General features: G+C 54.0%; 1 protein-coding gene across 1 annotated transcript in view; it reads right to left on the bottom strand.

The window, feature by feature from the left end:
• Nucleotides 1-1,391: 1,391 nt before the first annotated feature.
• Nucleotides 1,392-13,010, bottom strand: part of LOC140392168 (cholecystokinin receptor-like) — an 84,499-nt gene continuing 72,880 nt past the window's right edge. The window contains exons 3-4 of the mRNA XM_072477538.1: nucleotides 5,468-5,595; nucleotides 1,392-2,417 (exon numbers count right to left, since the gene is read on the bottom strand). Coding sequence (XP_072333639.1) covers nucleotides 1,897-2,417; nucleotides 5,468-5,595 — 649 coding nt within the window. The 3' untranslated portion in view covers nucleotides 1,392-1,896. The remainder of the gene's footprint in view (nucleotides 2,418-5,467; nucleotides 5,596-13,010) is intronic.

Raw genomic sequence — 13,010 nt, 5'->3', positions numbered from 1 at the left:
GAGTGCTGCAATGTCAGAGGGTGAGTACTGAGGGAGTGCTGCACTGTCAGAGGGTCAGTACTGAGGGACTGCTGCATTGTCAGAGGGTCAGTACTGAGGGAGTGCTGCAATGTCAGAGGGTCAGTACTGAGGGAGTGCTGCACTGTCAGAGGGTCAGTACTGAGGGAGAGCTGCACTGTCAGAAGGTCAGTACTTAGGGAGAGCTGCCCTGTCAGAGGGTCAGTACTGAGGGAGTGCTGCACTGTCAGTGGGTCAGTATTGAGGGAGTGCTGCACTGTCAGAGGGTCAGTACTGAGGGAGTGCTGCACTGTGAGAGGGTCAGTACTGAGGGAGTGCCGCACTGTCAGTGGGTCAGTACTGAGGGAGTGCTGCACTGTCAGAGGGTCAGTGCTGAGGGAGTGCTGCACTGTCAGAGGGTCAGTACTGAGGGAGTGCTGCACTGTCAGAGGATCAGTACTGAGGGAGTGCTGCACTGTCAGAGGGTCAGTACTGAGGGAGTGCTGCACTGTCAGAGGGTCAGTACTGAGGGAGTGCCGCACTGTCAGAGGGTCAGTACCGAGGGAGTGCTGCACTGTCAGAGGGTCAGTACTGAGGGAGTGCCGCGCTGTCAGGGGATCAGTACTGAGGGAGTGCCGCACTGTCAGAGGGTCAGTACTGAGGGAGTGCTGCACTGTCAGAGGGTCAGTACTGAGGGAGTGCTGCACTGTCAGAGGGTCAGTACTGAGGGAGTGCTGCACTGTCAGAGGGTCAGTACTGAGGGAGTGCCGCACTGTCAGAGGGTCAGTACCGAGGGAGTGCTGCACTGTCAGAGGGTCAGTACTGAGGGAGTGCCGCGCTGTCAGGGGATCAGTACTGAGGGAGTGCCGCACTGTCAGAGGGTCAGTACTGAGGGAGTGCTGCACTGTCAGAGGGTCAGTACTGAGGGAGTGCTGCACTGTCAGAGGGTCAGTACTGAGGGAGTGCTGCACTGTCAGAGGGTCAGTACTGAGGGAGTGCTGATTGAGAGCTCTCACTGCCATGATGTGGGAACAGTGGTGGGTGGGAAATCTCTTTGGAGTCCAGTTTGACCTCAGACAACATCTGTCGAGCAGATTATTTGATCTGTCTCACGTTGTCGTCTGTTGGTCTTGCTGCGTGTAAATTGGTTTCCAATCTTCCTACCTTACAACAGTGACCACACTTCAAAGTTACATCATTGGTTATAGAGCTCTTTGGGATGTCCTGAAGGTGAGATAGGCGCTATAGAAATGCAAGGCTTCTTTTCACCGTCCATCATCGTGGAGAACTCTGACATTTGTCCCCATCTGTGGCCCAAATCCGAGATCTCGTCCATTGAGCTGGGGTGAGCCCACTCCTTCCCTAACACCCTCCCCCATACCCTCCAAAGAGTCATTCGCCCCCTCCCCCACACGCCCCACTGTCTGTGTTCGCTGAAACGAAGGCTGTCAGGTCAGTTCAGCTCTGACCCCTCCCAACACCCCCAACTTGACCCAGGGACACAAATGTCCAGCCAGCTACCACACCACTCCCCAGTGCCCCCCAACCCTCGGTGACCAGCGACCGGTACCCCCGGGGACCACTGCTCACTCTGACCAACAGACTGACCCATTGAAGAGAGTGCGGGTGGGGGTTTGATTCTGACCAGGCCTGGGGTCAAAGGTTGGAGTTCTCAATAAGAGGGACCGAAACCCCATTACCCCTTCATCCCTCAACCGAAGGGGCTCCATTCTCCCTCACGCCGACGGATCTGAGTTTAAAGATCGAGGGGAAAATGGAAACACTCAGGAACACAAGAGTTCAGAGTTGGGGGGTGTAGGAGGCGTGTGGGGCCGGTGGTTGGTGCGGGGTGGGGGGGGGGGGGTAGTGGACTTGGGGTGGGGATGGGAGGGCCTTTGTTTATGGGGGTCCCACGGTGCTCACAGTGGTGTAGCTGAACTTGGACATGGAGGTCCCAGTGGTGCCTGGCTCCTCCTCCAGATCCTTGAAGACTCTGAGTGGGCGGAGGCAGCGGGAGAAGGTGCTGAGGAAAGCCTTGCGGAATCGCTTGTTCATAAAGCAGTAAACCAGGGGGTTAACACAGGACGAGGTATAGGAGAGGAGGTGAATGAAGGAGATGGGAGCCCCCGACAGCTGCCGGATAGCGTTCAGGTCGTCAAAGGCCCTCCAGGTGTTGACGGTGTACACGGGCATCCAGCAGACAAAGAACATCACCACGATGACAATCAGCATCCGGATCACCCGCTTCTTGGCCACCAGCTTCGACTCGGACGCATTGCTGCGGACACGGTCCAGTTTGGCGCTGGTGCTTGGCGTCAGGGTGGCCATCTCCATGGTGTTCCGCCTCTTACCCACTTGTAGATAGCAGCCGTCACTGTCCTCGCAGTGCTGGACACCCGCCGCCCCGTTGCTGCTGTGCGCTGCAGGTAAAACATTCCCATTGGTTAACACGGCACAAAGTTGAAGTAGTCAAAACAATATTTCCATTTCTTTCCTCATTTATTCTTGGGGGGGTAAGGTCAAACTCATCAGAATTCAGCATTCCCAACAGCAGAGATCCCTCAGTACTGACCCTCTGACAGTGCGGCACTCCCTCAGTACTGACCCTCTGACAGTGCGGCACTCCCTCGGTACTGACCCTCTGACAGTGCAGCACTCCCTCAGTACTGACCCTCTGACAGTGCAGCACTCCCTCAGTACTGACCCTCTGACAGTGCAGCACTCCCTCAGTACTGACCCTCTGACAGTGCGGAGCTCCCTCAGGACTGACCCTCTGACAGTGCAGCACTCCCTCAGTACTGAACCTCTGACAGTGCAGCACTCCCTCAGTACTGACCCTCTGACAGTGCAGCACTCCCTCAGTACTGACCCTCTGACAGTGCAGCACTCCCTCAGTACTGACCCTCTGACAGTGCAGCACTCCCTCAGTACTGACCCTCTGACAGTGCAGCACTCCCTCAGTACTGACCCTCTGACAGTGCGGAGCTCCCTCAGGACTGACCCTCTGACAGTGCAGCACTCCCTCAGTACTGAACCTCTGACAGTGCAGCACTCCTTCAGTACTGACCCTCTGACAGTGCGGCACTCCCTCAGTACTGACCCTCTGACAGGGCAGCACTCCCTCAGTACTGACCCTCTGACAGTGCAGCACTCCCTCAGTACTGACCCTCTGACAGTGCGGCACTCCCTCAGTACTGACCCTCTGACAGTGCGGCACTCCCTCAGTACTGACCCTCTGACAGTGCGGCACTCCCTCAGTACTGTCCCTCTGACAGTGCGGCACTCCCTCAGTACTGACCCTCTGACAGTGCGGCACTCCCTCAGTACTGACCTTCTGACAGTGCGGCACTCCCTCAGTACTGACCCTCTGACAGTGTAGCACTCCCTCAGTACTGACCCTCTGACTGTGCGGCACTCCCTCAGTACTGACCCTCTGACAGTGCGGCACTCCCTCAGTACTGACACTCTGACAGTGCGGTACTCCCTCAGTACTGACCCTCTGACAGTGCGGCACTCCATCAGTACTGACCCTCTGACAGTGCAGCACTCCCTCAGTACTGACCCTCTGACATTGCAGCACTCCCTCAGTACTGACCCTCTGACAGTGCAGCACTCCCTCAGTACTGACCCTCTGACAGTGCAGCACTCCCTCAGTACTGACCCTCTGACAGTGCAGCACTCCCTCAGTACTGACCCTCTGACAGTGCGGCACTCCCTCAGTACTGACCTTCTGACAGTGCGGTACTCCCTCAGTACTGACCCTCTGACAGTGTAGCACTCCCTCAGTACTGACTCTCTGACAGTGCAGCACTCCCTCAGTACTGACCCTCTGACAGTGCAGCGTTCCCTCAGTACTGACCCTCTGACAGTGCGGCACTCCCTCAGTACTGTCCCTCTGACAGTGCGGCACTCCCTCAGTACTGACCCTCTGACAGTGCGGCACTCCCTCAGTACTGACCCTCTGACAGTGCGGCACTCCCTCAGTACTGACCCTCTAACAGTGCAGCACTCCCTCAGTACTGAACCTCTGACAGTGCAGCACTCCCTCAGTACTGCCCTCTGACAGTGCGGCACTCCCTCAGTACTGACCCTCTGACAGTGCGACACTCCCTCAGTACTGACCCTCTGACAGTGCGGCACTCCCTCAGTACTGACCCTCTGACAGTACAGCACTCCCTCAGTACTGACCCTCTGACAGTGCGGCACTCCCTCAGTACTGACCCTCTGACAGTGCGGCACTCCCTCAGTACTGTCCCTCTGACAGTGCGGCACTCCCTCAGTACTGACCCTCTGACAGTGCGGCACTCCCTCAGTACTGACCTTCTGACAGTGCGCCACTCCCTCAGTACTGACCCTCTGACAGTGCGGCACTCCCTCAGTACTGACCCTCTGACAGTGCGGCACTCCCTCAGTACTGACCCTCTGACAGTACAGCACTCCCTCAGTACTGACCCTCTGACAGTGCGGCACTCCCTCAGTACTGACCCTCTGACAGTGCGGCACTCCCTCAGTACTGACCCTCTGACAGTACAGCACTCCCTCAGTACTGACCCTCTGACAGTGCAGCACTCCCTCAGTACTGACCTTCTGACAGTGCGGCACTCCCTCAGTACTGACCCTCTGACAGTACAGCACTCCCTCAGTACTGACCCTCTGACAGTGCGGCACTCCCTCAGTACTGACCCTCTGACAGTGCGGCACTCCCTCAGTACTGACCCTCTGACAATGCGGCACTCCCTCAGTACTGACCCTCTGACAGTGCGGCACTCCCTCAGTACTGACCCTCTGACAGTGCGGCACTCCCTCAGTACTGACCCTCTGACAGTGCGGCACTCCCTCAGTACTGACCCTCTGACAGTGCGGCACTCCCTCAGCACTGACCCTCTGACAGTGCAGCGCTCCCTCAGTACTGACCCTCTGACAGTGCGGCACTCCCTCAGTACTGACCCTCTGACAGTGTGACACTCCCTCAGTACTGACCCTCTGACAGTGCGGCACTCCCTCAGTACTGACCCTCTGACAGTGCGGCACTCCCTCAGTACTGACCCTCTGACAGTGCGGCACTCCCTCAGTACTGACCCTCTGACAGTGCGGCACTCCCTCAGTACTGACCCTCTGACAGTGCGGCACTCCCTCAGTACTGACCCTCATTAGCCTCCTTCTGTCCTGAGCTCCATTCCTTCAGTGCTGGCTCTTTCAACATTTTGTTCTCCACAGTGCTGAAAACGTAACCCCCTGCGTTTGGGATCGGACTCATTCTTGTCCGTTTCTGCTCCCAGTGCAACCGAGTGAGGGAGCGGCAAGAGCAGTCGGATTTTGAAGGATGTTGTAATCCAGTGTTTGTCAAACTCCAAGCACAATTGCTGTTGGTGCGCGTGGCGATTTCCCGGAGTGCTCATGGGGCTGCGGCCTGGCTCTGTTCTCCAGCTCAGTATCATTCTCAGGGATTTAGGGAATTGCAGATTCTCACCTTTATTCTCTCTCTTCTGATTCATCTCGAACTGGATCCCTCTGTACAGCTCCCTGGAGATCAGTCCATAGGCGACAACCATCACCACTCCCGGCAGGAAGAATAGGACACTCAGCAGGAAAACATACCTGAAACAGTGAGATGGAGAACAATCACCCCGAGACCTACAGAACCTCAGCACAATAACAACCTGCATTTATGTAGCACCTTTAACAGAACCAAACATCCCAGCCACCCTCTCCAACAAAACCTCACACCAGCTGACCTAGACACACGGGGCAGTTTTAGAGGGTGTTAGAGGAGGAGATTGAGAGAGTGATAGAGAGAGCGAGAGAGAGAAAGGGAGACAAGGGTGAAGAAAAAGAGAATCAGTCAGTGAGAGAGAGAGAGAGTGGCAGAGGGAGAGAAAGATAGGGAGAGAAAGAGAGGGAGAGAGAGAAGGAGAGAGAGAAAGGGAGAGAGAGGGAGAGAAAGAGAGGGAGAAAGAGAGGAAGAGAGAGAGAGAGAGAGAGAGAGACAGAGGGGGAGAGAAAGAGGGAGAGAGAAAGTGAGGGAGAGAAAGAAAAAGGGGGAGACAGAGAGAGGAAGATAGAGAGAGTGGGAGTCGAGTGGGAGTACAGGTAGTATTGAGGGAGCAAGGGGGCTGCAGAAGGATTTGGACAAGCTAGGAGAGTGGGCAATGAAGTGGCAGATGGATTACAATATGGAAAAGTGTGAGGTTATGCACTTTGGAAGGACGAATAGAGGCATCGACTATTTTCTAAATGGGGAAATGCACAAAGGGACCTGGGAGTCCTTGTTCACGATTCTCTTAAGGTTAATGTGCAGGTTCAGTCGGCAGTTAAGAAGGCAAATGCAATGTTAGCATTCGTGTCGAGAGGACTAGAATACAAGACCAGGGATGTACTTCTGAGGCTGTATAAGGCTCTGGTCAGACCCCATTTGCAGTATTGTGAGCAGTTTTGGGCCCTGTATCTAAGGAAGGATGTGCTGGCCTTGGAAAGGGTCCAGGGGAGGTTCACAAGAATGATCCCTGGAATGAAGAGCTTGTCGTATGAGGAACGTTGAGGACTCTGGGTCTGTACTCGTTGGAGTTTAGAAGGATGAGGGGGGATCTTATTGAAACTTACGGGATACAGCGAGGCCTGGATAGAGTGGACGTGGAGAGGATGTTTCCATTTGTAGGAAAAACTAGAAGCAGAGGACACAATCTCAGACTAAAGGGACGATCCTTTAAAGCAGAGATGAGGAGGAATTTCTTCAGCCAGAGGGCGGTGAATCTGTGGAACTCTTTGCCGCAGAAGGCTGTGGAGGTCAAATCACTGAGAGTCTTTAAGACAGAGATAGATAGTGATGTGTTGGGTGCTCTGGATCCGTGGAACACATACAGGCCACCAAGACTTAAAATAGTGCAACACTATTTTATTAAGCTAGAAACTGTTGAACATACTTTCACTGTGGGTTAACACGATGTTAGATTAAACTAAAGACCTATGCCTGTCCTAACCAGTCTATGCACACAGCACATGGTGAAGATCTGTGCTGTAAGCTGTAAGCTCTGTCCTTCTGAGAGGCTGCATCCCGAATGAGCGGGAAAACTGATGCCCTCTGTCTTTATAGTGAGTGTGCTCTAACTGGTGATTGGCTGCGGTGTTGTGTGTGTTGATTGGTCTTGCTGTGTGTCCATCAATGTGTGTGTCTGCACCATGATATACTGGTGTATATTATGACATCCCCCCTTTTATGAAACAATGTATGCGTGTGGCAATAAATAATGCGTGGTGAGAATGTTCCAAACTACGTGTGGTGTGCAAAGACATATTTACAGGACTACGTACATGAGGACTAAGCTATTTACATGGGAAGGTGCCTGGTGCAGAGAAGCAGTATGCAACAAGAGTAACGCGATCAACACTATATACAAACCAGGGAAACAATCAAACTAAGCAACAAAACAATTCAGAGAGTCCATAAATTCAAAAAGTTCATAAATTTTGTCTCTGAGGTGGGCGACGAATTCTGGTTGACCGCCTCAAGGGTGGGTCGAGAGCCGCCGGTTCAGGAGCGGGCTGGACTGCGTCAGAGTCAGGGGGAGGCAGAGTGACAGGGAGCTCTGCATAGTCCGTGGCAGGGTCAGCAGGAGGGCGAGGCGACACTGGAGGATCACGTGGCGAGCGTGGAACGAGACGAAGGGCGCGTCGATTGCGGCGCAGAATGGAGCCATCCTGTAGACGAACCAGGAACGAGCGGGGGGCCACCTGCCGAAGGACAACAGCGGTTGCAGACCAGCCACCATCCGGAAGATGGTCGCGGATGTTGTCACCTGGAGCCAGAGCAGGGAGATCAGCTGCACGGGAGTCATGAGCCGCCTTGTGCTGTGCACGAGACAGCTGCATCCGGGGAAGGACCGGAACGTGGTCGAGGTCTGGGACATGGATGGACGGCACCGTCGTCCTCAGGGTGCGACTCATGAGTAACTGGGCTGGCGACAGGCCAGTGGACAGTGGGACGGAGCGATAGGCCAGCAAGGCAAGGTAGAAATCGGACCCAGCATCGGCAGCCTTGCATAGGAGCCGTTTGACGATATATACTCCCTTCTCCGCTTTGCCGTTGGATTGGGGGTACAGGGGACTGGACATCACATGGGCAAAATTGTACCGCCTGGCAAAGTTGGACCATTCCTGGCTTGCGAAGCAGGGGCCATTGTCCGACATAATCGTGAGCGGAATGCCATGTCGAGCAAAGGTTTCTTTACATGCACGAATGACTGCAGACGAGGTGAGTTCGTGCAAACGTATCACCTCCGGGTAATTCGAAAAGTAGTCCACGATCAGGACATAGTCTCTACCCAGCGCGTGGAACAGGTTGATGCCCACCTTGGTCCATGGTGACGTGACCAACTCATGGGGCTGCAGGGTCTCACGTGGTTGGGCCGGCTGGAAGCGCTGACAAGTGGGGCAGTTGAGCACTGTGTTGGCGATGTCCTCATTGATGCCGGGCCAGTACACTGCCTCTCGGGCCCGTCGGCGGCACTTTTCCACGCCAAGGTGGCCGTCGTGTAGTTGTTCCAGGACAAGCTGGCGCATGCTATGCGGGATGACAATGCGGTCCAGTTTCAGAAGAACCCCGTCTACTACCGCCAGATCATCTCTGACATTATAGAACTGAGGGCATTGGCCCTTGAGCCACCCGTCCATTAGGTGGCGCATGACACGCTGTAGCAAAGGGTCAGCCGCCGTCTCACAGCGAATTTGGCCGAGGCGTTCATCCGAGGCAGGTAGATTGGAGGCCGCGAATGCCACATGGGCGTCAACCTGGCAGACGAATCCTGCTGGGTCACATGGAGTGTTGACTGACCTGGAGAGAGCGTCAGCAATGATGAGGTCTTTGCCTGGGGTGTATACCAGCTGGAAGTCGTATCGCCGGAGCTTGAGAAGAATACGCTGGAGGGGAGGCGTCATATCGTTCAAGTCTTTCTGTATTATATTGACCAGCGGGCGATGGTCGGTCTCGACGGTGAATTGAGGAAGTCCGTAGACATAATCGTGAAACTTAACCACACCGGTCAGAAGGCCCAGGCGCTCCTTTTCCATCTGCGTGTAGCGTTGCTCCGTGGGGGTCATCGCACGTGACGCATATGCAACGGGGGCCCATGATGAGGCCTCATCGCGTTGCAGGAGCACTGCCCCAACGCCGGATTGACTGGCTTCAGTCAAAATTTTGGTCTCCTTTGCTGGATCAAAGAAAGCTAAGATCGGGGCCGTGGTGAGTTTTGTTTTGAGTTCTCTCCATTCGCGCTCGTGGGCAGGGAGCCATTGGAAGTCTGTCGTCTTCCTGACCAGGTTCCTGAGAGCCGTGGTATGAGAGGCGAGGTTAGGGATGAATTTCCCTAAAAAATTGACCATGCCCAGAAATCGGAGGACCGCCTTCTTGTCCTCTGGTGTTTTCATAGCTGTGATGCCAGCTACCTTGTCCGCATCCGGCTGCACACCCAATTGGGAGATGTGGTCCCCGAGGAACTTGAGTTCCGTCTGGCCAAAAGAGCATTTGGCCCTGTTGAGGCGGAGGCCATGCTCATGTATACGTCTGAATCCGTGCTGGAGGCGACTAACATGCTCCTGCGGGGTGGTGGACCAAATGATTATGTCATCAACATAGACGCGAACATCTTCAATACCTTCCATCATTTGTTCCATAATCCTATGGAACACTTCTGATGCAGAGATGATCCCAAACGGCATCCTGTTGTAACAATATCTTCCAAAGGGGGTGTTAAATGTGCAGAGTTTCCTGCTGGATTTATCGAGCTGGATTTGCCAGAATCCTTTTGAGGCGTTGAGTTTGGTGAAGAGCTTGGCGCGAGCCATCTCACATGTGAGCTCTTCGTGCTTGGGAATTGGATAGTGCTCTCTCATAATATCGCGATTTGGATCCTTGGGATCAATGCAAATTCTCAATTCGCCGGAAGGCTTCTTTACACACACCATGGAACTGACCCAGTCGGTTGGTTCCGTGACATTGGAAATCACTCCTTGGTTCTGGAGGTCCTGCAGCTGCTGCTTGAGGCGGTCCTTGAGGGGTGCTGGGACCCTGCGAGGTGCGTGCACCACAGGCGTGGCATTCGATTTTAATAAGATCTTGTAGGTGTACGGGAGCTTGCCCATGCCCTCGAAGATGTCATGGTACTGGTTGATAATGGCGTCGAGCTGCGCCCTGAAGTCAGTGTCCTGAAAGGCAGACGCGTCAGCAGGAGAGAGAGAGAGTGAACTCTCTGAACTAGGTTCAACAGCTTGCATGCCTGCACGCCAAGCAGGGAGGCTTTCGAGGAGCCCACGATGTCAAAGGGAAGGATGGTTTTGCGTGACCTATGCGTCACTTCAAGTTGGCATGAGCCGCTGGCAGCAATGGCACTGCCATTATAATCTAATAGCTGGCAGGCTGATGGCAGGATGGCTGGTTTGACACGAAGGCTTTGGAGGTCAGATTGCGCAATGAGATTGGCGAAGGCACCAGTGTCCAGGCGGAATCGTATTTGGGACCGGTTGACCGTAAGGGTGGCACACCACTCATCGTCCGGATCGATGCTGTATACCAATAGAGGTTGGATTGTTTGCTTCGGGGACACCCTGTTTTTTGTGACCTACCGATTCGAAAAGGCACCTTCGGGTCCTCGGTGTCAATATCGGGTAGCAGGTCCAAATCGGGCTCGGTGACCATGGGGTGAATGGCCCGGACATTCCTGCGAGGCTGGCTGGAGCGACGAGAGTTGGCAGGCTGAGCTGATCTGCATAAAGCAGCATAGTGGCCAAGTTTTCCTCATCACAGGCATCGTTGGGATTTGGCAGGACATTGCCGCTTTAAGTGGGCGGAGCCACAGTTGCCGCACTTTGCAGCGTCAGCACGTTGCTGCGCCACCGCGCATGCGTGGCGCGGTCGTACGTGGTGCGCACCTGCGCAGTACATTCGTCGACATCGCCGTCCCCTCGTTCGCTGCGCACAAGCGCGGGAGTCCACGAAAAGCACGCGAAATGGCCGCCCTCCTCCAGGCTGAGGCCCTGGAGTTGCTCGATTGCTTGGACCCGTTCTGCCTCGTGGGGACCTTGCCGCGCCGTTTCAGCCGCTTGGATGTGGGAATACCGACTAGTGGCGTGTTCGTGTAGCACGCAGGTCTCGATGGCGGTCGCTAGGGTGAGCTGCTTTACCTTGCTGCTGACGTAGGGGGTCCGACTGAACACCAAAAAGATCTGGTCGCGTATCACGGAGTCGGAGGTGGGCCTGTAATTACAGGACTGCGCAAGGATGTGGAGGTGGGTGAGAAAGGACTGGAAAGGTTCATCCTTACCCTGCAAACGCTGTTGGAATACATAGCGCTCGAAACTTTCATTCACCTCAATGTCGCAGTGACTGTCAAACTTGAGGAGGACCGTCTTGAATTTTGATTTATCTTCACCATCAGCAAAGGTGAGAGAATTGAAAATGGCATGGTCTCCGGCCGTGGATAGGAAGAGAGCGATCTTCCTGATGTCTGAGGCAGCTTCCCGGTCTGTGGTTTCCAGGTAGAGCTGGAAGCGTTGTTTGAATATCTTCCAGTTGGCCCCCAGGTTACCGGTGATGCGGAGCGGCGGCGGTGGGCGGACGCTGTCCATTTTGCAGGATGGCTGTATGCTGGCGGAAGGCAGGTCACTTGCAGGTAGGTCTAAGAAGTTCTAACATCCCTCAACTCCTGGTATCATCATGTGTTGGGTGCTCTGGATCCGTGGAACACATACAGGCCACCAACACTTAAAATAGTGCAACACTATTTTATTAAGTTAGAAACTGTTTGTGGTAATACCAGGTATTGCAGTACCTGAGAGGCGAATGACCATTGGCTAGGCCGCGGGGTCTACCATTGGATAATGTACATAGCCCCGCCCTGAGAGGCGGGGTATAAGAACCAATGCCGTCCCAGCAGCCTTCACTTTCTGTATCATCGCTGCTGGGTACAGTTCTAGCTGATTAAAGCCGATTAGATATGACTCCTCTTTGTCTCGAGAGTATTGATTGTGCATCACTGTTGAACATACTTTCACTGTGGGTTCACACGATGTTAGATTAAACTAAAGACCTATGCCTGTCCTAACCAGTCTATGCACTCAGCACATGGTGAGGATCTGTGCTGTAAGCTGTAAGCTCTGTCCTTCTGAGAGGCTGCATCCCGAATGAGCGGGAAAACTGATGCCCTCTGTCTTTATAGTGAGTGTGCTCTAACTGGTGATTGGCTGCGGTGTTGCGTATGCTGATTGGTCTTGCTGTGTGTCCATCAGTGTGTGTGTCTGCACCATGATATACTGGTGTATATTACGACAGATAGGTTCTTGATTAATAAAGGGATCAGGGGTTATGGGGAGAAGGCAGGAGAATGGGGATGAGTAAAATTTCAGCCCTGATTGAATGGCGGAGCAGACTCGATGGGCTGAGTGGCCTAATTCTGTTCCTGTGTCTTATGGCATTTTGATGTTATGGGAGATAGAGAGCATTAGTTTTTTTTATATAGAATTTACAGTGCAGAATGAGGCCATTCGGCCCATCGAGTCTGCACCGGCTCTTGGAAAGAGCGCCCTACCCAAGGTCAACACCTCCACCCTATCCCCATAACCCAGTAACCCCACCCAACACTAAGGGCAATTTTGGACACTAAGGGCAATTTATCATGGCCAATCCACCTAATTGTACATCTTTGGACTGTGGGAGGAAACCGGAGCACCCGGAGGAAACCCACGCACACACGGGGAGAACGTGCAGACTCCGCACAGACAGTGACCCAGCGGGGAATTGAACCTGGGTCGGTGGCGCTGTGAAGCAACTGTGCTAACCACTGTGCCACCGTGCTGCCACAATTTAGGAACAGCAGTTTAACTGTTAACCTGTAAATTGGATTGGATTGGATTGGATTTGTTTATTGTCACGTGTACCGAGGTACAGTGAAAAGTATTTTTCCGTGAGCAGCTCAACAGATCATTAAGTACATGGGAAGAAAAGGGAATAAAAGAAAATACATAAT

This window comes from Scyliorhinus torazame, chromosome 15, assembly GCF_047496885.1.
Source record: "Scyliorhinus torazame isolate Kashiwa2021f chromosome 15, sScyTor2.1, whole genome shotgun sequence".
Classification (NCBI taxonomy): Eukaryota; Metazoa; Chordata; class Chondrichthyes; order Carcharhiniformes; family Scyliorhinidae; genus Scyliorhinus; species Scyliorhinus torazame.
The sequence above is the reverse complement of the archived record's forward strand: the minus strand, read 5'-3'. Positions and strand labels throughout refer to the sequence as shown.